The 23,822-nt window shown below is 36.0% G+C and overlaps 1 protein-coding gene and 1 long non-coding RNA gene across 9 annotated transcripts in view; one reads left to right on the top strand and one right to left on the bottom strand.

Annotated features, from left to right (window-relative positions):
* The window catches only part of Phf14 (PHD finger protein 14), a 171,877-nt gene that overhangs the window by 110,636 nt on the left and 37,419 nt on the right, over window positions 1–23,822 (bottom strand). For all 8 annotated transcript variants that reach the window (XM_031381180.1, XM_031381179.1, XM_031381185.1 and 5 more), the window contains 3 exons: window positions 7,396–7,555; window positions 1,834–1,945; window positions 825–962 (listed from right to left, as the gene is read on the bottom strand). In XM_031381180.1, the coding sequence (XP_031237040.1) occupies window positions 825–962; window positions 1,834–1,945; window positions 7,396–7,555 (410 nt within the window). The remainder of the gene's footprint in view (window positions 1–824; window positions 963–1,833; window positions 1,946–7,395; window positions 7,556–23,822) is intronic.
* The window catches only part of LOC116098582, a 17,221-nt gene continuing 2,374 nt past the window's right edge, over window positions 8,976–23,822 (top strand). Inside the window, exon 1 of the long non-coding RNA XR_004121881.1 lies at window positions 8,976–9,039. This is a non-coding gene — a long non-coding RNA (uncharacterized LOC116098582). The remainder of the gene's footprint in view (window positions 9,040–23,822) is intronic.

Genomic DNA, 23,822 nt, shown 5'->3' with positions numbered 1-23,822 from the left:
GATCTAATTACACTTCCTCCTAAGACTTCTTAAAATCCTTTAAAAATTATGGTGAATGCCAAAGAATTTATGTGTTATACTTTTAGAAACTTATCACATGAACTAAAACTTAGAATACTCTTAAATACTTCCTAACTTAACTTAAGCTTATTAAGTAAATACATATTTTTAATCAAGAAAACTACTATGGCATTAGACAACAAATTTTAAGAGAAAAGGCTGCAGTTTATATTTTTGCAACTTTATCTGCCTTCATAACATAAAAGAATCATCAAAACTACTACCATAGTTAAAGTTACACTGTTATATTGTGTGTAATCTCTAGAAACTTCCTAAGATTAGAACCTAGAAATACATATTTTACATTGTTATAAAAACAATTTCAAGCACTGGGTCCTAGAAACAATTTAAATTTTTAAGGAGTTCCAAAAATATACTTTGTAACCAAATAATTACTTAATCTATCATCTGGAAAAAAATGCTAGGGAGCTAAGACTAAACCCAAAAAGAACAATATGCCTTAAGAAAGTTTCATTCGTCTGTATAAAATATACCACATATCAATACTCCAAGACACCTTGTATTGTTTTATCTGTCAGAACGCACTAAAACACTTTTGATATGCTTCCAAGTATGCTATATCTAGTCTTAAGACTGACAAGACTCAGCCATTTACTATTCAAAAGTATAAATCAGTGATCTGGTCAAAAACTTAACAGATTATCAAGTTTCCCACACATTATGACTGCTACAGGACACAGCAGATATGCGAAGTCTTCTGAACACAGTTAGCACCCAATGATTAATAAGGTAAATAAACTTACCTCTTCTGCTGCTGCCTCTGAAAGCAGGCCTTCCTTCTGGGCACAAGTAACGTGAAAATAGGCTCTACACATGCCTGCATCACAGCTAATGCAAACTCCAGTTCTAGCAAAGCGAGGGTCTTCACAAAAGCTACACTCCTACAAAAGTCACAGGAAAACTCTCACAGCAAAAGTATTTCTGAAACAATACTATCCTCTCATGAAGAATCCAATAATTATTTAAAATACTCAAGCATTTTAACACAGAGCATCAATGTAAATAAATGCAGGCAAGCCAGGTTTTCCAATAAAAAAGAGAATTCATTATATAGTTCCAATCAATCTAAATTAAACTGATATACTAGCAATAATAACAAATAATAATATAAGGACTTAGGAGCTAGGCACTTAGTCTTCTAAGTACTTTACAGATATATATATATATAATCATTTTACTATGTTGAAGAAATTTGATCATTTTTGTTCCATTAAAAAATTGAAATTGTAATAAGCTGACACATATTCAAAATAAATTAAAGAGTAGATATATTTTTTCTTAATCTTAATAAAATTCATTTTAAAATTAAAATCGTGAGACTTCATTTGATCCAACTGAGTGGAACAAGGTTCTGTCTGCGTTCTAGAGAAGAGAAACAGTATCAACTAATATCCATTTTTACAGCATGGTTATCTGAAATTAGACTAATCAATAAATTAGTCTCTGGAGAAACAACTATCAACATATGATTAAAATCACGCATGGTGACCCCTTATATATAATCTTTGAACTGAAGAAAAGGCACTGACTAACTCATACCTGAAGTTGACCTGAGCTACAGTAATATACTACCTCAAAAAATACAAAAGGAAAACACAGCAAATTAATAATACAATAAGAAACGACCTTGTGCTAAGAGTTTCTCAAAGAACATGCTTACTAATCAACACTTCTGTAGTATCATAAGCTTAAAAGGCTATGTAAAGAAAGAAAAAAATCCTAAATTTTAGTTAACCATAAAGTTTACCTTACCTTGGCACCATATTTAGAATAGTTCATTTCTGTTAATGTTACTGGTCGTAATTTATCAATATCTCCAAAGGCTACTCCAGGAACATATAGGGCACAAACGATGTGGACCCATCTGTAAGAGAAAAGACATTATCAGATGCACTCCTGAAATGCTCACATAAAATCCAAACATAAAATATGTTCTACCTTAAAATAGTACTTAAAGCATTCTATGATTAGATTTTTTTTTAAATCCTTATCTCAAGACTCTTAACTAAAAAATACAGCATACCTAGAGAATGATAGCAGATAATTAATCACAGAAAGCATGACTGCAGTGAGCATTACTTTTCTAGAAGGCTAGTCAAAATGTAGATTTAGCAACCATAATTGCTTTTCACTTAAGATTCACTGTACTTTGGTCTTACCTGTTATTCTTAAATATTTGCATAAGACTGCTATTCAAAGGTAACAAAACATCACTTTCACATTCAAGGAAAGATATGTACATTCATTACTGTGAGTTCTTTTAGAATTAAGGATTCTAATTTATGAAGTTATTCTGCAGTAATTAGGTTAATTGTTCTTTACTGCTACTTTCCCCACAAGGGTGTTGGATATCCCTAAGGGTATATCTTAAAAAACAGTTTTGGTAGAAAGTTTAGCTTTTGATGGTAGCTGGGAAAAGGTACAAAACAAAGTTATAATAATGCAAGGATGTCATGTTTTCATTGAGCACCTCTACTCCTTATATAGCCTATTAACTTATAAACCCACCTACAACTACATTGTGTAAAGTCTGCGCAAGGCTTTAACACTTTTTTAAAACAGTTAACTCTAAGCATAGTGAAGAAATAGTAAGTTGGTTCTAATTTCTTTTAACATTCTGAGCTTTTAATTTATTACGTATCTATTTGCTTGCAGACAAACAAAATGTTGAATAGCTATGTGGAATGTAAATACCAGATTTGCATCACTTATATAAGAAAAAGGATGAAAATGAGATGGCAAATCTCTATAACCTTGTGACTATATTGACAACTTTTGCTTTATCTTACTTTAAAAGGTTCTGGTTTTGTGATGTACTGAGTTTTAAAAGACTAAGACTTAATCATTCTATAGAAGTATTCAGGAAAAGTTTAAAATTTTTATCATTTTTGTTGTACAAAACCTCAGAGTTCTGAAATTTTCTTGATGAAACATTTTAATCCAACCTCCCACATGCATCCTGGTCCTGTGGAGTTCAGTATAAAGATAGCATCTCAATGAGCAGCAACTTTCTCAATGTAATCTGTGCAGTTCCTCAGTGCTCACTGATATATTAAACGCTGCCGTTCTCTACAGGAATTTACTTTGGATAAACCAACAGCTGGCTGCTTCCTCTGTACTGACCTTCTTAAGATGTGCAGTGAAGATCTCAACTGCCATTTCGGTGTGACTGGCACACAAATGTATCATTTTGCTCAGCTATTCACGAGGACACCAATGTAAGTCCTTATTAAAATATGTATCAAAGTCACTGAAAATTATCGCTAACACAATTTTGTTCCTGTGAGCACTTTCTGTTCACATATTTTAGAACTTATATAATTAAAAGGGAAATCAAAACAACAAGAAAATCTTCCTTGTTACTTTACCATTCATTTTGCTTGGAGCTATGATGACAGATGTTAGTTCAGAAAAGGAGCAGAAAACAAGTATCACAAAACCACCAAAAGACAGAGGCAGACTGTCATTCTAGAATGGAAACTATCAATGCATTCGATTAAATTTATATATTGTTTATAGTCAGGTAACAACCTAGTAGTAATATGCTTCTTGAAAAAAACTCTTAGGTCACAATGAAAATTATATTAATGGAATAATTTTGAAGTACTTTTTCTGTGTAGTACCTTTTCCTCATATTTAAAAAATATTTTAAAAGTATATCTGCAGCATGTTATTTCTATATCTTCAACTCAGAACCAATGGTTAAGTGTCTCATAGGTAAAGAACATATTATCTGGAACTTTGATGTAGATGAATGTGAAATGCTTAAAGCAGTGTTTAGCTCATTGTCTTTGCTCAAGTAACAATTGCTACAAGAAAAATTAAAGGGTTTGAATGTTTCCTATGAATGTTCTCATTTGTAAATCAAGAAATGCTTTCAAAGGACTGAATATTTAAAATATAGCAAGTCTAGAAGAGGAAAGCAATGGCTCTTAAGGAATGTAATGCTCCCGTCCTTCTACTGCAGTGGCTCTCAACTGGTAGGTTATGATTCCTGAGATCAAACAGCCCTTTTATAGGGGGTCACCTAAAGTCATCAGAAAACAGATATTTAAACTACAGCTTAGCAGTAGCAAAATTAAAGTTATAAAGCAGGCATGAAAATAGTTTTTTATGGCTGGGGGTCCCCACAATATGAGGAACTGTATTAAAGCGTGGGGGCATTTGGAAGGTTGAGAACCATTATTCCAGTGTATCATAATGCTTACTAAAGTGGAAAGAAGAGCCATGAATCAGAGCCATGTTGCCCTGGAAATCCACAAAAGGATAGCCTACCAAGGTGGTAAAGGAAGACGACTCAGGCTCTTCTTGTTTCCAGGATGGTCACTCAGTCTTTCTTTAGGGTATATGCCTTGCTTTACTTTGTTAAATAAAATGTATGTTACTTAGAAGTGAAATAAACTTTCAGTTTTTATTTCATGCACAGAAATTTCCACACATGAAATCACTTTGCATGTAGAAATTGTGACTCACATCAATAGAGGACTGTCTAGTTAAACTCATGTCATAAATCAGTTTCAAAACGTCTTCAGCCAGTCTATACATACTCTTCCTTTTCCTGGGCTTCCGATATGAAGATGAAAATACAAAAGGACTTGTCCAAGTTTTATAGCTTTTTCTCTTTCTTGGTCTTAAATCAAGCTGGCATTACAATGCAGCAAAAGAAATTATGCCTATAATTTCTACTCTAGCCTATATGGGACTATGGACATGAACAAGTACTTAAACAGTCCATTACAAAATTTTTCCAGATTGCCTGAAGAGTGGCTAGTATAAGTATCTCCTATTAAATCTCAGTGCTTAAAGAGCTTTCTTTTGTCTTCTTTTAGAAAGCATTACAAGTTACTATGCAGAGTATAATAGCACATAAGAAAGTTTGTCAGTACAACTTTAAAATTAACAAGAAAACAAGTAAAATGAATCATCTTCCTCCAAAGGAAATGGGGCTTCCATTTTGTTTTGTTTTATTTTTCAAAATGGCCCTACTTCACCATGATGGAGTTCTCAAAGTTCCAATATTCAAGATTAAAAGTCACCAACGGGTCTGTACACAGGAGTGGCTACCTTAGGTAAATAGAACAACACTACTCAGAAGAAATCATGCATTGCAGCAGAACTGAGAGTGACTACCCAGCTACATCCCAGGAACTGTTGTACATGAGTTGTATCCTTGAAGCTTCCCAAGAGCACTAACAAATTAAGGTATAATAATGAGACTAAGGGATCTGCCTAAAGTCATAATAGAATAAAAAGAAAAAATAAAACAAAAAATACAAACATGGGCAAAACACTTTGAAAGCACACACTATCAATGTTTACTAAACCCACAGTTGTAGGTGATAGTCCAAAAATGCCGCCTATATAATATGATCAAGTTCTAGTTTATATATCAAAGTACTTACTATTTTTTACTTCATTTCTTTTCTTAGGTGACAAGAGATCTGGAGCCTCAGCATACCTTTCTGAAGATCCTACTGTAGACTCTGTCCTAGCAATCTACTGAGACTATAATTTCTTAAGGGTCTGCTACTAATTGAAATAAAATGAGATGCGTGTTTTTCTTAATTTTACTAAAGTAAAATGTAGTACTAGATTTTATTTGGGGACTATGTCCTGTTTTCAGTGTTAAGACAATGATGAAAATCATGTTGTTTGGTAGTTCTTGCGGCTACTATTAAAATATTAAGCATTCTGCTTTCTTTGTTCTTTGTTTATTTTGAGACAGGGTTTCTCCATGTAACCTCCCCATCTGTCTTGGATCTTGCTGCGTGGACCAGGCTGATCTTGAACTCAGAGAAAACCACCTGCTTCTGTACTCGGATTAAAAGTGTCTACCATCATGCCCAGTAAAATATTAAGCAATCTTAACTAAAACATTCTAGATGGTAGAGAAATGTGCAGTTAAATACACACTGCTCTTACTGCTCCTGTAAGAGACCCATGCACCCACATCAGACAGCTCACAGTCCAGCACCGGGGATTCCGAAACCTTCCTCTGGACTCTGCAGACACTCATGTACTCATACCCACACAGACACAAACACCTATACTTATTTTCAAATAAAAATTAAAAATAAGTACATTTTAAAAATTCTAATGCCTTATTTATCAAAATAAAAACATGAGCATCGATTATTGGTAGAGTTGAGGTATGTAATCTTCCAAACATCCAAGATTGGGGAAAATTCTTACACTGTAGTCAACCACCCCTAGACTCAGAGAAAAAAACAACATAAATGATGTCAGTACTTCTATGAGATAACTGCTCAAATGTTGGTGACTGTGTTGTTACAGTTCTGTGTGCAAAGCCTTGGTGTAATTGTCTCTCATCCTCACATTCCTGCTTCAATATTTACTCTGCACTGAGAGACAGAATGCCCTCAGCACTTGTCATTTATAATGAGTGCGATTCTGTCATCACTATAGCAGGGCACTGTAATCAAAGGTATAGAGGACAGTAGAAGAAAAGTGTTTCTCCACAGGAGAGACAGGATACGTTAGTCTAGAAGAGCCACATGCCCAGTTCTTAGTACCTTACAATCCTGGCCCAAACCTTGAGATCAGTTTTTACTACCTTTTCAATAAACACCCACCACATGTGTAACAAGCTTTAAGACAGAGCTGCAGCTCTCCCTGAAAACTGTGCCAGCCACCTACTTTTAAGATCCAAAGTTAAGCAGAAAACCTTTCTTGCACCCACTTGGTACAACTTGTTCTTGTGACAAAGTCTAAATTCCAGTATCAAGAAAGATAATTCCTTAATTTTGCTTATCCTTCATCTGTGTGTCATCCCTATGATGTCTTTCAAGAATTCATTTATAACTTCCATATACTTTGGGACTACAGCCTTAATAACTTATAAATAATGATTCTTAACTAAGAAATTTTTCTTAAGTTGTTATTTAATTCTTAAATATTCTTAATAATTCTAAAATTTCTCCACTTTAATCACTGTATGTTATACTCCTGAAGTGAGATAAGACCTGTTTTCAAATTTCTCTATTTACCAGAGTATGGCCTTGAGGTAACACCTGATTTAAATGGTAAGGGTCTTGGGCGTTATCATCATAACCTGAGAAACTATCATGTGCTTCTTCACAGTAACTGGGCTGATGAGTGCAAAAACAAATGCTAGTACTTAAGAGATGGTCTTTCTTCTTCCCCTCATCCATCTACATGGCCAAGTCACTCCTCTATGCCAAGAAGATGGGAAGAATGTGTGTGACTCAAAAGTCACAAAGAAAGAAAAAGGAATTCCAAAGCAGGCATGTTATGAAGCAGGTATAATGGACACAACATATTAAGGACATCAACCTTCCAGCATCCGTCTCCTTGAAAATCCCATCTTGATTAGGACATAGCTCACAGCTAGGAGATACACCACATTTACAGGCATCACAAAACCAAGGCTCAGTGGAGTTTTCAGAAGCCGAACTCATAATAGAGTCACTCTCCCCATCAACTCCATAACAACCTAGAAAAGGAAAAGAAATAGTTATAATTTAACAGGGCTTATTTTTTTTTTTTGTTTTTGTTTTTTGTTTGTTTTTGTTTTTTTGTTTTTTTTGTTTTTTTTTCGAGACAGGGTTTCTCTGTGTAGCTTTGGCTGTCCTGGAACTCACTCAGTAGACCAGGCTGGCCTCGAACTCAGAAATCCGCCTGCCTCTGCCTCCCAAGTGCTGGGATTAAAGGCGTGCGCCACCACCGCCCGGCCAACAGGGCTTATTTTTAAAAGTCATTTGTAAAACCAACAAAGACACAGAAAAAATACAGAAAAATGCAATGGTTTGTAAAACATATAAAAATAGGAGTAAAATAATTTTTCAAAAGTTCTTTTTCACCTTACAGCTATGACTTAAATAATCCATTACAAATAAAAATTGTTAGTCATGTGTGATTCAAGAGTATTCTAATAGCACATTTCAGTATATTCAAAGTCATATAAGAGAATGCCAAAGAAATGGTTTTAAAGGGACTAATTGAGCACACAAGCAAAGAAATCAAAACATATTAACTTCTTTAGTATTAAATTTTAGTAACCACCATCTTATCTTCATTGCTTATGAATATAACAATTTTGTAATACAAAATCATAAACTTAAAGGACTTATAATTTTCTTGTTGGTACAGTTACTGTTACCTATAAAAGAGTAATAACTAAAATCTACTTAGAAGCTGAGAAGGGTGACTCTGTACGAGGACCAGCAGTCTTAATTAATCTGCATCCCTAAGATCTCTCAAACACTGGACCACCAACCAGGCAGCATTCACCAACTGATATGAGGCCCCCCAACACATATACAGCAGAGGATGCTGAATCTGTGTTCAATCAGAGATGATGTACCTAACCCTCAAGAAACTGGAGGCCCCAGGGAGTTTAGAGGTCAGGTGGGGGGTGGGGGCATCCACATGGAGATAGAGGGGTGGGGAGGAGATACGGGACGTGGAAGAGTCAGAGGGTGGACAGGGGTGGAGAATAAAGTCTAGAGTATAAAAAAATTAATTAATTGACTAATTAAAAATACACAATAAAAATAGTCAATCTATTTTCTCAATAAGCAATCTAATTCTACAGGAAGGGAAATCTACTTTCTTTACAAAATAACGTTCCTTTAAAGCAAATTATTTCAAGGCAGATGAAATTTGTATTCCAAGTAGACAATTACCAAGATAAGGAAGGCCCCAAGAGGCTATCAAATTTATTAACTTGATTCTGTAAAATCAGGACAAATCACAACAGTTCACATGTTTAGCTCAGTTTCAATTCTGTTCTAAAAACGTATGCTACACTCAGTAAACATCTGCAGAATTCTAAAACACCTACAAACATCCATGGAAATGGATTCTGATCTTCATTACCAGAATGTCTTCCTCTGTAATCTAGAACACTGGTACTCTGACAGTCAAAGGACAGCCTTCCTCAGCCACAGTGTCCCTGAAGATGCAGTGTGGCACACGGTATGTACCACAGCCTTCACAGAGCGTTTGCCATCTGACCTACCATGTCACCATAATTTCTGCCATAATCTTAGTACTTACTGTAAACCAAAATTCTAACATTTTATATTAACTCTAGTTCAATCTAATTAATGATCAGATACATTTTAAAATATTTTATTTCTTTCATTCAAAACATGAATATCAAAAAACCTAGTCTTTCATATGGGAAAATGTGAAATTTTAAAAAGTTATAAGCATAAACTCATATCTTATGTGTCAACTATTTTCAAATGTGAAACGGGCTTAGAAAAATAACCTCTACAAAACATAGTTAAGGAAAATATATTAAATACATTTATAATTGTCTTGAATTTTATAAGGATATAGATAATTCAAATTAGTAGAATTTGGATTCTTAAAATAAAAAAAAAAAATAATGTAAATTCTTCTACCTTCTGGCTATGTAGCTTTCCACAAACTAACTCTTTGAGGCTTGACAGTCTTACTGGAAATGTGTATTTACAAACACTTACCATAATGTCTTGGTATTTAAAAAAAGAAAACAAAACAAAAAGCTGCCACAATGATCTACATTTAAAAACCTGCATTTAACAACAAGTATATGAATCCCAGAAATCAAACTCAGGATGTTAGGGTTTACATCAGGCACCTATACCAAATGTGCGTATTGCTGATCCTGTATAACACATTAAAAAAGACAAACAAAAATAGTGGACCTGAGGAAGTCAGAACACAAAATTACAAGTCCTCGAAACAACTGGAAACACAGCAAACCAAGACATGTGTAATAGAGCACATCTAGCTAAAATCTCTTTTAAAAATAAAAATAAAAATAAAAAGAAGAAACTAGTTTATCTTCAATTCTTTAAAAATAAAATGAATGAGTGGAAACAATAAAAACCCAAACCAAAAAAAAAAAATCATGTCAAAAGAACAGCAGCAAGGATCAAAGAAACGAGTTCAGTTTCTTTGACAATTAACAGAATTAGTAAGTTTACAGTGTATACCCATGGAAGGGGCAGGGCAAATTACATCTAACAGAGAAATCCATACTAAGGACTATTTTGAAAAAATATATAATGATAAGGAAATTTCCTAAGAAATTGACCGATCTGGCAATAACTGAATGCCAAAAGTGAACCAAGAAGATACAAAATTTCTAAGCAGATCTACAAAGAATGAAATGAAATCAGTAATACAAAGTCTAACAATACTAGGGAGACAGTACATACAGTAAGTGCATGCCTAGCAGCATGAAGACCTAAATGCAGCCTCTAGCACCCCAGGCTAGCAGGTCTGCAGTCCCCTTGCTGGAAAGACACAGATAAGAGGAACCCTGGGGCTTGCTGGCCATACAGTCTAGCTGAGTTAGTATGCTCCAGGAGACCCTGGGTTAAAGACACTGAAAAGAACTAGAGAAAAACATTCTGTATAGATCTCAAGCCTACATACATGCACAGAAATACATGCCTTCAGCTGAAATAAACACATCTGTACACATATGCTTGTACACACAAACTTATGTACATACACTACACATACACATGAGCAATAGTCTCTTAAAAAAAGTCTAGGACTAAAAGTATTACTGATGAATTTTACCACACTATGAAATAACACTGATGTTTCTCAAACTATTCCATAAAATAGAAAAGTTAAAAAAAAAGGAGACAGAACTCTTCCTAATCTGTTATTTTCCTCAATGCTTTATTTTTTAAATTTGTTTTATTATATATAATGAATTCACAAATAATAGCATGCGGCTGGATTAGTAGAGCCACTCCTATTAGCACTTTCCTAGATTCAAACTCTATATACCCTGAAGGAATTAAATATAGTTAGAATAATCGTTTGAAAGTCTTGGAACTTCACTTGTAATTTCATACCTCCACTATCAATTAAATTATGCACTTTTACCTGCATTCTGTACTTCCTTGTCACCTAATATAACCTCTTCTTTATTCTTTTTTTCTAAATTTTATACTATACATACTATGTCTATATAATATAGGTTATATGGTTAAGAACATGCATGTGTTTTCTTCCTGAAATTAATTATCTTGGTTAGTATCATACATTCTAAGTCCATCTACCTATTTTCCTGCACATTTTGTATCTTCACTATTTTAGAGCTGAATAATATTCAGCTTTATATATGTACCAGATTCTCATTATCCATTCATCTGTTAATGGACATCTATCCCATTTTATGAGAACACAATTACCTTGATACTAAAACCTGACAATCATAGAAAAGTCAATAAAGGAAGGAAGGAAAGAAGAAAGGGAGGGAAGGAGGAAGGGGGGAGGGAAGGAAGAGGAACAGACACTACAGTCCAATATACCTGAACATGATACAAAACCTTCAACAAAACCTTACAAAATCAAATTAAACAATATACCAAAAAGCTTAGACACCATAATCAAGTTGGTTTCATCCCAGGTATGATTCATTATATGCACATAAACATCAACTAACTTAACAAACAAAATGAAAAACATCATAAAGTCAATTCTAACAGAGAAAAAAATGATGACCATCCCTTCATAACAAAAACTATGACCAAATTAGTTACACAAAGATCAAACTCAATATGATAAAAGCTATGTATGACAAACCCAAGGCCAGTATCATACCAAATAGGGAAAAACTGAAAGTATTTTCTCTAGGATCAAGAATAAGAAAAGAATGCCTAATCTCACTGCTTTTATTCATCACAGTGTTAAAATCTGTACGGAAAACAAGCAAAAAAAAAAAAAAAAAAAAAAAAAAAAAAAAAAGAAAAAAAAAGGTATACAAATAGAAAAGCAAAGAGTAAAATTATCCCTGTTTTTATGTGATATGATTTTGTATATATAAAAAATCTACATACATCAATGGCTATTAGAACAAATAAGCAAATACAATTAATAAGCAGGATACAAAATTAAAATGACAGCAACAACAACAAAAATATCAATAGCTTTTCTACATACCATGAATTCATACAATGAATTTTTTTGAAGTGGAAATCATAGCATGTCATACCCAATGTGAACTACAAATTCAGTACAATCCCCATCAAATTCTAAAGACACTCTCCACTGAACTACAAAAAACAATTCCAAGATTCTTATGGAAATACAAAAGACACCAAATAATCAATGCAACCTTAAGTTAAAAGAGTACAGTTGGAGGCATCACAATACCTGATTTCAAAATATATTTGGGGGGGTGAGATTATGTAAATAACATGATATTGATCTAAAAATAGATACAAAGATCTAGAGGAATGAGATGAAGTTCACCTTCTATACAACTACATCCAACTAATTCTCCACTTTTCAACAGCATACAATAGAAGAAAAACAGCATTGTTAATAAATACTGCTGAAAGACAGGATACAAATAGGCATACAGAAAGTTGAAAACAGACTTTTTATTTCTCAGCTCAAAACAAAACAAAACAAAACAAAACAAAACAAAGGCCTAAATGAAATTTCTCAGCTACCTGCTACCATGTTTTCTGCCCTAATGGTCATGAATTCTACTACCCTCTGGAACTATTAAATTAAATGCTTTCATTATTAACTTGTCTTCGTCCTGGTGCCTCTACACAGCACCAGAAAAAATAACTAAGACTGAATCCAGTATCTCTAAAAGCAAAACTTACTAAATGGGATTACATGAAAGTAAATATCCCTGACACAAAGGGAACCATTAAAACAGTAATTAGCAAAAAGGAACAGGTATTTGCCATGTTTTTATCTGACAGAGATCTAAAATACAAAATACAAAAGAACTAAGCAGCCAAAACCAAAGTGATCTAATTAAAAAATATAGGAAGATGACATGAACACAAACTTTTCAAAAGAAGATATAGAAATAGCCAATAAATATATGAAAGAAATGTTCTGAATTATTAGTAACAGCAAGATGTAAATCAAACCTACAAAAAATGTAATACCTTCCTCCAGATAAAATAGCAATTTTTAAAAAGTATTATAAAGATGAATACTGTGGAGATGTAGAATAAATGAAACAACGCTACACTGTTGATTTGGAGGGTCCTTAAAAACTACTTGTAAACCTATTATATATTCCACCTAGGCACCTCCTACCTACACAGGCAAAGAATATGAAGTCAGTATCCAGAGTTATGTGCATGCCAAGTTTTAATATGGCACTATTCATAGTAACTAATATATACTCTGCATAGGTTAAGAAATGAATAGAGAAAGAGACCATGGTATACTCCTATAATGGAGTACTATTCAGATATTAGAAAATAAAAATAACAGTTATAGAAGTCTTTAAGTTGGAGGAAAATTAAAGATATTAAAGACAATAAGCCAAATACAGAACGACAATGTTATCTTAATACATGTGGAAACTTAAAAGAAGTTGGAATGGCTGTAGAAGAGGAATTTACAGGAACTGAGAAGACCACCAGAGGCCAGAAAGCAGAATAAATGAGCATAATCAATAAGTATTTCTGCATACATGGAAACACCATAGTGAATATCATTAATCTGTACAAGTTGTATTCATAATAAAATAAATACAATGAAAACATGATTTTCCATGACATTTTAAATCACTGAATTAGGATGTTCAAACATATGACCAACTAATTAATTATACAACATGAAAATTTACTCAAGAGTGGAAAAACTATACAGGTTTTATTTTTTTCATGTCAACTAGTAGCCAGCTCTCAAAAACACTTCAAAAAACAAGTACACTAGCATTAAATGCTTTCCTATCTCCCTCTTCCTTCTATGAAAACAGGGTTGTGATGTGGGAGACTACGTTGATGCACTGGGTTACACTGATAACAACTACACCAGATCTGGAAACAACATAGAAGCAAGCTCTGCTCCTGTACATGAAGGACTATCTAGACTAGCTAGCTGAGGTGAGGAAACTGTCTTAGTCAGGGTTTCTATTCCTGCACAAAACCAAGAAGCAAGCTGGGGAGGAAAGGGTTTATTCAGCTTACACTTTCCACACTGCTGTTCATCACCAAAGGAAGTCAGGACTGGAACTCAAGCAGGTCAGGAAACAGGAGCTGATGCAGAGGCCATGGAGGGATGTTCTTTACTGGCTTGCTTCCCCTGGCTTGCTCAGTTTGCTTTCTTATAGAACCCAGGACTACCAGTCCAGGGATGGCACCACCCACAAGTGGTCCTCCCACCTTGATCACTAATTGAGAAAATGCCTTACAGCTGGATCTCATGGAGGCATTTCCTCACCTGAAGCTCCTTCCTCAGCTTTCCTCAGGCTGAACTCCAGCCTGTGTTAAGTTGATACAAAACCAGCCAGTACAATTGACCCCTTGTCAACTTGACACAAAAATACCACTATTAATCCTCAACCCTTACTTTCTTACTCATCCCAAATATCTAAATAACTTTGAAAGTCCCACAATCTTTGCAAATTCTTAAAATTTCAATTCCTTTAAAATATCCAGTATCTTTTAAAATTCAAAGTATTTTAAAAATTCAAAGTCTCTTAACTGTGGGCTCAACTAAAATGCTTTCTTCCTTCAAGAGGGAGAAATAATAGGGCACGGTCACAATCAAAAGCAAAAATCAAACTCAAACCATCCAATGTCTGGGATCCACTCACGATCTTCTAGGATCCTCCAAGGGCTTGGGTCACTTCTCCAGCTCTGCCCTTTGTAGCACACACCTTGTCTTTCAGGCTCCAGCTGCCTGTACTCCACTCCTGTTGCTTTTCTTGGTGACCATCTCATGGTACTGGCATCTCCAAAGCACCGTCATCTTCCACTGTAACTAGACTTTACCAATAGCCTCTCATAGGCAATCTTCATGATGCCAAGCCTCAATACCTTTGCCTGACCTCTTCACTCCTGGGCCATCAACTGCAACTGAGGCTGCACCTTCACCAATGGCCTTTCATGGCCTCTAACAGTCCTGAGCCTCAGCTGTTCTTCATGACCTTTCATGCCTTCTAAACCAGAACCACCTGGGTGACTCTTAAACAATATCAAGTCTAGCCACAGCACAAGGTACAATCTCTGGAACACAGCCTCTGTGCTCTCAGAAAACACTTCCCAGAAGATTTCACCTCAATGATGCTAGTCTCTTCTTAATCACCGTTAATTTCTTAGCTCCAGCTAACCAGCATCAATAGTCCCAGTAATTCAAAGTTTTTGATTTAGTGGTTCTGGTATCTTGTTAATCACAGCTGATTCTTCAGCCCCAGCTAACAAAACCCACAGAATCCTCCTAATCAAAATAGAGACAGCCCTGATAGGAGTCTTTAATCATCTCTCTGAAATTTCACAAGCCAGGCCTCCATCTTTTCTGCACTGTTCTCAAAATTATCTTCCAAGCTCCTACACAACATCCCACAGAGCTCTTAAAACTGAATGGATCTTCTAGCCCAAAGTTCCAAAGTCCTTCCACAGTCCTCCCTAAAACATGGTCAGGTTGTCAGAGGAATATCCCACTATGCTGGTACCAATTTGTCTTAGTGAGCGTTTCTATTCCTGCACAAACATCATGACCAAAAGGCAAATTGGGGAGGAAAGGGTTTATTCAGCTTACACTTCCACACTGCTGTTCATCACCAAAGGAAGTCAGGACTGGAACTCAAGCAGGTCAGGAAGCAGGAGCTGATGCAGAGGCCATGGAGGGATATTCCTTATTGGCTTGCTTCCCCTGGCTTGCTCAGCTTGCTTTCTTATAAAACCCAAGATTACCAGCACAGGGATGGCACCACCCACAGGGATGGCACTACCCACAAGGGGTCTTCCCACCTTGATCACTAATTGAGAAAATGCATTACAGCTAGATCTCATGGAGGCATTTCCTCACCTGAAGCTCCTTTCTCTGTGATAACTCCACCTTGTGTCAAGTTGACACAAAACCAGCCAGTACAGAAAGCCTTTGTAAAGGTACCCTAAAAGTGGAAAGTATCATTCCACAAGATGGGATCCTGGACTGAATAAATGGAGAAAATAAGTTGGTACCAAGCACTCCTCATTTGTGCCTACTGGCTGTTCATAAAATATGGCCAAGTGTCTAGAGCTCCTGTAGCAATTGTCTTCCTCATTATGAGTGTACCCTGTGCAACCAGCTGTGAGCCAAAAAAAACCCTTTCTTCCTGAAGGGTTTGTCAGGTATTTTCTCCTAGCAAAACATAAAGTGACTAATACACCTAGTAATCATTAGCAAATACTCAAAAGAAGTTAAAACTAGCACTGTCATCAGACACTACAATGAATTACATGTTGAATAAGTTTGGCCCCCAAAGATTTCTGTGTTTGAATGCTTGGTCATGATGGCATTATTAGGAGGTGTGGCTTTATTGGAGGGACTGAGGCTTTGTTGGAGGGAGTGTGTCAACGTGTAGGTGAGCATTGAGGCCTCCTATGCTCACGCTCTACCCAGTGTGAAAGAGCTCTTTCTCCTGGCTGACTTTTGATCAAGATGCACAACTCTCAGCTCCTTCTCCAGCACTATGTCTGCTGCATGCTGCCTTTCTTTCTGAAATAATAATGGACTAAAGCTCTGAAACTGTAAACTAGACCCAATGCTGTCCTTTACAAGAGTGGCCTTCAGCCTGGCATCTCTTCAGACACATGGAAAGCATTGTTACAAAGCTTTAGCCTCCTTTCTGACTCACATGGCTTTATCACTGATCTTGACCACCTTCTTTGTCTGTTTGATTCAGACTGACATTTTAGTTGTTTCTAAAATTAAAAGTTACCTTAAAAAAGTACACTTGTCTTTAATGAAGCTATTCATCTAAAATATAAGTCACATTTTGAACCTTTAATTAACCTTAAAGATGTCAGCAAAACATGGTATCCTTACAGAAATCTGTTTAATTTGAACAATGACTTTATTAAGAAAGAATTCACTCTTAAGAAAATAGTTCCTGATTCAAAACAATAGAAAGAAGTCTAGGTATATAGTTCATTGACAAAGTGTCTGTCTAGTATGAACAAGGGCTTCTATTCGATGAAAAACACAGCATAAATTGGATGTAGAAACACATGCCTGTAATCCCAGCACTCAGAAGTGGAGGCAGAGGATTAGAGTTCAGGGTACTTACGATACACAGCAAGTTTTAGGTCAGTCTGGGATAAATGACATTCTTCCTGTCACATTAATCAATAAATAAACAAGCAAACATATACATGTACACACACACACACACACACACACACACACACACACACACAACATAGGAGACTGTGATAGTTTGAAGGAGAATGGTTCCCATAGGGTCTAATGTTTGAATACTTGGTCCTCAGTTGGTAGAACTGCTTAAAAGAATTAGGAGGTGTGTCTTGTTATAGGACTTATGTCACTGGTGGTAGCTTTGAGGAGGTGTGCTGTCTCTGTCTCTCTGTCTCTCTGTCTCTCTGTCTCTCTGTCTCTCTGTCTCTCTGTCTCTCTCTCTCTCTCTCTCTATATATATATATATATATAGATATAGATATAGATATAGATATATATATATATATCTGTCTCTCTACTTCACACTGCAGATAAGATGTGAGCCCTCAGTTATTGTTCCTACTCCATGCTTGCTTGCCTGCTGCCATGGTCACACCAAGATGGTCATGGAACCATTGTCTGAACTATAACCCCCCCCCCCTTTAAATGCTTTGGTCTCTAACTTGCTGTGTCTTATAATAGCAATCAAAAAGTAAGACATAGAATCTGTCTTAAAACAAGAAAATAAAATTAAATGAATAGGGATCAGAGCACTACTGAATGGAAGAATGCTTACTAGGCGGTGTGAAGTCCTGGTTTCAATTCTCAGTACCAAGAAATAACAAGAGAAAAAAAATAGGATAGAAAAAAATGTTTTTTTCTGAATTTTACATGGTAGTATTCCAAGGTGGGCTCCCTTGAAGCTATAGTAAAAGTTTGGTTGTAGCCAAACACCAGCTAGAACCTTTAATCCCAGTGCTTAAAAGATGGGAAGCCAGTAAATCAGGAGTTTGTCTCAACTACATGGAGTTCAAAAACCACTACTTGAGAACCTATCACAGAAAAACAAAAAGATGCATTAGAATCACAGATGTAAAATACTGAAATCTGAAAGCATCTTCACATCCCAAATTATAGAGTAAATGAGAAACTGTATGTTCACTCACTTCCACAGACCAGGCAAACAAAGGAGATTAAGTGGTCAAGGTAAATTGAAGACTACAGGGTTGTTCAGCTAAAGCCAATTTCTGATGTAAGAAAATGAAGATCTCCTTCTGGTGTGGGCTGGAGCCCTGAGTAGACCTTGGGCCCGAACACTGCAGCCAGTCCCACAACACCCAGAGGAATCTCCACTACAAGGAGCACTAACACGCCCAAGATCCCAGGATCCTAGGAGCTTGGTTATATCAGGATCTCAAGGTCCCAGAGGCAGCTTTACCCCCAGGGGCTCTGACATACCCAGGATCTCGGGATCACTGGATCCCAGAATCACAGGATCCCAGAGACAGGTGGACTCTGAGGAGTTCTGACACAACCAGGATCACAGGAAAGACAGGGTCCAGTCAGATATACCGAGGGCAGATAGCACTAGCAATAACCAGATGGCAGGAGGCAAGCATAATAATATAAGCAACAGAAACCAAGGTTACTTAGCATCATCAGAACCCAATTCTCCCAACATAGCAAGTTCTAGATACACCATCACACTGGACAAACAAGAGTCAGATCTAAAATCACTTCTCATGATGGGGATAGAGGACTCTAAGAAGTACATAAATAACTCCCTTAAAGAAATACAGGAGAACAGAGGTAAACAGCTAAAGTCCTTAAAGACGAAACACAAAGATCCTTTAAAGAATTACAGGAAAACATAATCAAACAGGTGAAGGAAATAAACAAAACCATCCAGGATCTAAAAATGGAAATAGAAACAATAAAGAAATCACAAAGAGAAACAACCCTGGAGTTAGAAAACCTAGGAAAGAGATCAGGAACCATAGATGCAAGCATCATCAACAGAATACAAGAGATAAAAGAGAGAATCTCAGGTGCAGAAGGTGCCATAGAAAAGACAAAGAAAATGCAAAATGCAAAAACCTCCTAACCCAAAACATCCAGGAAACCCAGGACACAATGAGAAGATAAAACCTAAGGGTAATAGGTATAGAAGAGAGTGAAGACTCCCAAGGTAATGGGCCAGTAAATATCTTCAACAAAATTATAGAAGAAAACTCCCCTAACCTAAAGAGATGCCCATGAACATAAAAGAAGCTTACAGAACTCCAAATAGACTGGACCAGAAAAGAAATTCCTCCCATCACATAATACTCAAAACACCAAATGCACTAAATAAAGAAAGAATATTGAAAGCAGTAAGGGAAAAAGGTGAAGTAACATATAAAGGCAGACCTGTCAGAATTACACCAGACTTCTCACCAGAGACAATGAAAAAGGAAGATCCTGGGCAGATGTCATACAGACCCTAAGAGAACCCAAATGCCAGCCAGCCCAGGCTACTATACCCAGCAAAACTCTCAATTACCATAGACAGAGAAAACAAGATATTCCATGACAAAACTAATTTATACAATATCTTTCCATAAATCCAGCCCTACAAAGGATAATAGATGGAAAACACCAACACAAGGAGGGAAAATACACCCTAGAATAAGCAAGAAAGTAATCGTTCAACAAACCCAAAAGAAGACAGCCATACAAACATAATTCCATCTCTAACAACAAAAATAACAAGGAGTAACAATCACTTTTCTTTAATATCTCTTAACATCAATGGACTCAACTCCCCAATAAAAAGACATAGACTAACAGACTGGATATGTAAACAGTACCCAGTATTTTGCTGCATACAAGAAATGCATCTCCGTAACAAAGACAGACACTACTTCAGAGTAAAAAGTTGGAAAACAATTTTCCAAGCAAATGGTCCCAAGAAACAAGCTGGAGTAGCCATTCTAATATTGGATAAAATCGACTTTCAACTAAAATAACAAACACGGCTATGATTTACATGAGAAGAAACTTTGATTTAGCAAGAGATGAATGGTTATAACAAATAAATGTTTAAGAAGAAGTCAAGAAGGATGGGACCCACAGGAACATAGCGCCAGTAACATTAGCAACCTGAAGAAATGAAAACAGAACCAAATACTCCAGACTATTCACCTCAATATGTCAAATGACCCCTCCACAAAATGGTGTTCAAGTGGAAAAGACGTGATATCAATCTACATTTCGGTGCAGCAGATTCTAGTCAAAACATTCCAGGTCTCAAGTAATTTTGGAAACCTGAGTACATGTTCTCCAAGACTTTTGCAGTCCTGGGATGGAAGTTACCCATGAAAAAAAAACTTGAAGTGGTCTTCAAGTTACCCATGCTTTCCAAACCAATTTAGAATATTTATCATATCTACCCTGGAATTGACTGAAGTAAATACATTGGAGCTTCTTTGTCGGATACTGAAAACCTAGAGAAGAAAACCAAATAGCCACATCATATAACAATTTATAGTTACCAAATTACACCAGATTTTAAAGCACTCATAAAGATTGCATTTGTTTCTTCTCCAACTCCTTCACCCTTTCTAAGACAATAATATACAACCAATACCCATTCTATGGTTGAATATATTAAGACTCAAAGAATTTGAGAGTGAGTTTTGAGATTCCTAACCGTGGAAGAAGACGACAAATGGGCACAATGGAGATTTGAAAGTAAGAATGACTAAAATCCAATGATACAATAGAAACAGATGCATAAAAGTTGGGGTCTTAAACAGATTTAGTATAAAAGTTGGTGTCTTAGACATGGAGGTTTGAAAGTAAGAATGCCTAAAAACCAATGATACAATAGAAACAGTTGTACAAAAGTTGGGGTCTTAGACAGATGCACTTAGCACTTAAAAGGAGCAGAATGCATATGAACAATCACTTATCCAGAACAAATTGGCTATTCTGGGTTCCATATCAATTTGAGGATTTTCTTTTTATTTATATGAAGGACAAGATGAGGATGTTGATTTTGATTTCACTGAATCAGTAAATTGTTTTGGTAGGAAAGTCTTTTTTCAAGACATTAATTCTACCAAGCTATATGCTTGGGAGGTCTTCAAATTCTAGTATGTTTCTTTCTTTACACATTTAAAGTTTTCACTGTAGAGCTTTTCTACCTCTTTGGTTATGTATATTCTAAATATTTTATTTTATTTGAGAAACTGGGAAGAGGAGCATGTCCATGATCTCTTTCTCAGCATGCCTTTTACCCATATGTATTAAGACTGGTAAATTTTGAACATCAATTATGTATCATAACACTTTGCTAAAACTACTGATAATTTCTACATTTTTTTCTAGTCAAATTTTGGGAAAACTGGGTATAAGATAATATAATCATCAACTGAAAATAATTTGACTTAATATTTTCCCATTTGTATCCCTTCTCTTGCCTTATTGCTCCAGCGATGAGTAGTCGGGATAGTGGTTTTATTCATTTAGAATGATACTGGCCATGGGTTTGTCATACACAATCTTTATTATGTTGGAATGTTTCCTACAGTCCTACTTGTTTTAGGGCTTTTATTAAGAAGGCATGTTGAATCTTATCAAAGACTTTTTCTTTTTCTTCTTTGCTTCTATTGAGATGATCATATTCTTGTATTTATTGACCATGTATTTGGTTTATTACACTTATTCTTAAATATATTAAAAAAATAAAAAAAAACAATGATCATTATAAAATAGAAAAAGAAAGAAAATGAAGCTCTAGTAATGTCAGAAATTATTTTAAAAAGTTTCCAAATGCTAAATGAAAACAAGAGGATCAGCTACAGCTAGCCTGGGGCACAATAGTTCATACCTATAATTCCAGCACTGAGAATCTGAAGCAGGAGAAAGTCTGTAAGTTTGATGAACAACCAGACTACCAAGATCCTGTCTCAAAAAAACTAATAATAAAATAGGAGCAATTAAATGTATACAATATCCTAGCATCAAAATGTCAGAAATTGATTCAATTTCCCTTTCTCCTCATTTTTTTAGTTATATTTATTCATTTATTCACTTTATAACCCAGTACCAGTCCTTCCTCTTCTCCCAGTACCCCCTCACACAATTCCTCCCTTATTCCCTTTAGAAGGCGAAGCTCCTCTCTGGATGCCATCCTCATCAATTTGCTGTTAAGACTAGACACATTCTCTCCAACTGAGGCCATTCTAGGCTGTTCATTTAGCAGTGTGGGATCCACAGGCAGGCAGGTAGGCAACAGGCTCAGGGAAAGCACCAGCTCCAGTTTTGTGGGGCCTGCATGAAAACCAAGCTGCTCATTTGCTACATATATATGTGGAGGATTAGGTTCCACCTGTGCTCACTCTTTGGTTCATGATTCAATCTCTGGGAGCCCCCAAGCATCCAGGTTAGTTGACTCTGTTGGTCTTCCTATGGAGTCCCTGCCATCTTCTGGTCCCTCAATTGTTCTCTCAACTTTTTCACAATATTCCCTGAACTCCATCTAATGTTAAACTATGTTCATGGCCTTAAAAAAACTATATCCATGGTCAAATGACCTAACCTAATATGTGGCCTAAAGATTAATCTAAGAAATAGAAATTACTCTTAGTGTGACAACAAAATAGAGACAAGCAAATTGAGTCAGTGTCCTCAGCACAACAGAATTCTCTGACACTAACAGAAAAGGTTATGCCTGCATCACACATCAACAATAACATTCAGAGACACAAGCAACCATAATAACACCAACATCACTGGTCAGTACAACAAACACAGTCAGCACTGCTATAACTTCCATTGTTCACATTCTCTATACCTGCTCTAAAGAATTTTAACTACACCTAGATGAGAATAAAAGTCACAAAGTCTTTGTCGAGTTGGTGATTCTGCAACAGAAGATCTGGTATTGAATAATGTACAACATCAAAGGCTAGCTCATGATTCAGGGTGGTGGGTGGAGAGTGAAAACTGGAGTCATAGCCTCAATGACACCACATGACACAGGACTAAAAGGGCACAGGTGCAAGAAACTAAACTGAGAGTCAAGCCTGCTGTACCCCTTCTAGGGCAACCAATAAAGTCCCATTAGATCTGATTGCCTAAAGAGTGATAACATTCCATTAATAAAGGTGAAACCCCAGTGATGGTTACTTTTGCCAGCTTGACAGGATTTAGAGTCACAACAGAAAGTTATCTCTGGGTATGTCTGTGAGGGATTTTCTAGATTAAATTAAATAACTAAGGTAGGAAGAGCTACCCCAAATGCAGATGCCATTATTACATGTGGGGACTCCCAGAGAGAATGGAAGCTAAGCAGCATTCATTGTTCTGTTTTCTGGCCATTAATGTGCCATGTAACCAGCTACCTTCTATTCCTGCTACTATGCTCCCCAAAACCCTCAGGTTGCATTGTATCCCCTCCAACTGTAGGGAAACAAACAAACAAACAAATTCTCCCCAGACATTTTCCAAACCAATGAGAAAAGCAGTCGCTATATATCTCCCACTAGCCCCTACCTCCTAAAGATTCCACAACCTCAATATAACAATACTAGGGACCAAGCTCCTAACACACAAACCTCTGGAGACAGAAATCACATCCAAATTTCAAGTCCACTCTGTGCTCACTATCATCTCTCCTACCTATTTTAATAATAAGATAAATACTCAACAACTTGCACATGTCCCAACCACCCCATCTAACAACCTTCATCTATACCCACACACCTCTTCCCCTATAGTTATTACCCATCTAACAACCTTCATCTATACCCACACACCCTCTTCATCTATACCCACAC

The sequence above is a fragment of the Mastomys coucha genome, unplaced genomic scaffold (genome assembly GCF_008632895.1).
Source record: "Mastomys coucha isolate ucsf_1 unplaced genomic scaffold, UCSF_Mcou_1 pScaffold20, whole genome shotgun sequence".
Classification (NCBI taxonomy): domain Eukaryota; kingdom Metazoa; phylum Chordata; class Mammalia; order Rodentia; family Muridae; genus Mastomys; species Mastomys coucha.
This window is presented reverse-complemented; position numbering and strand designations above follow the sequence as displayed.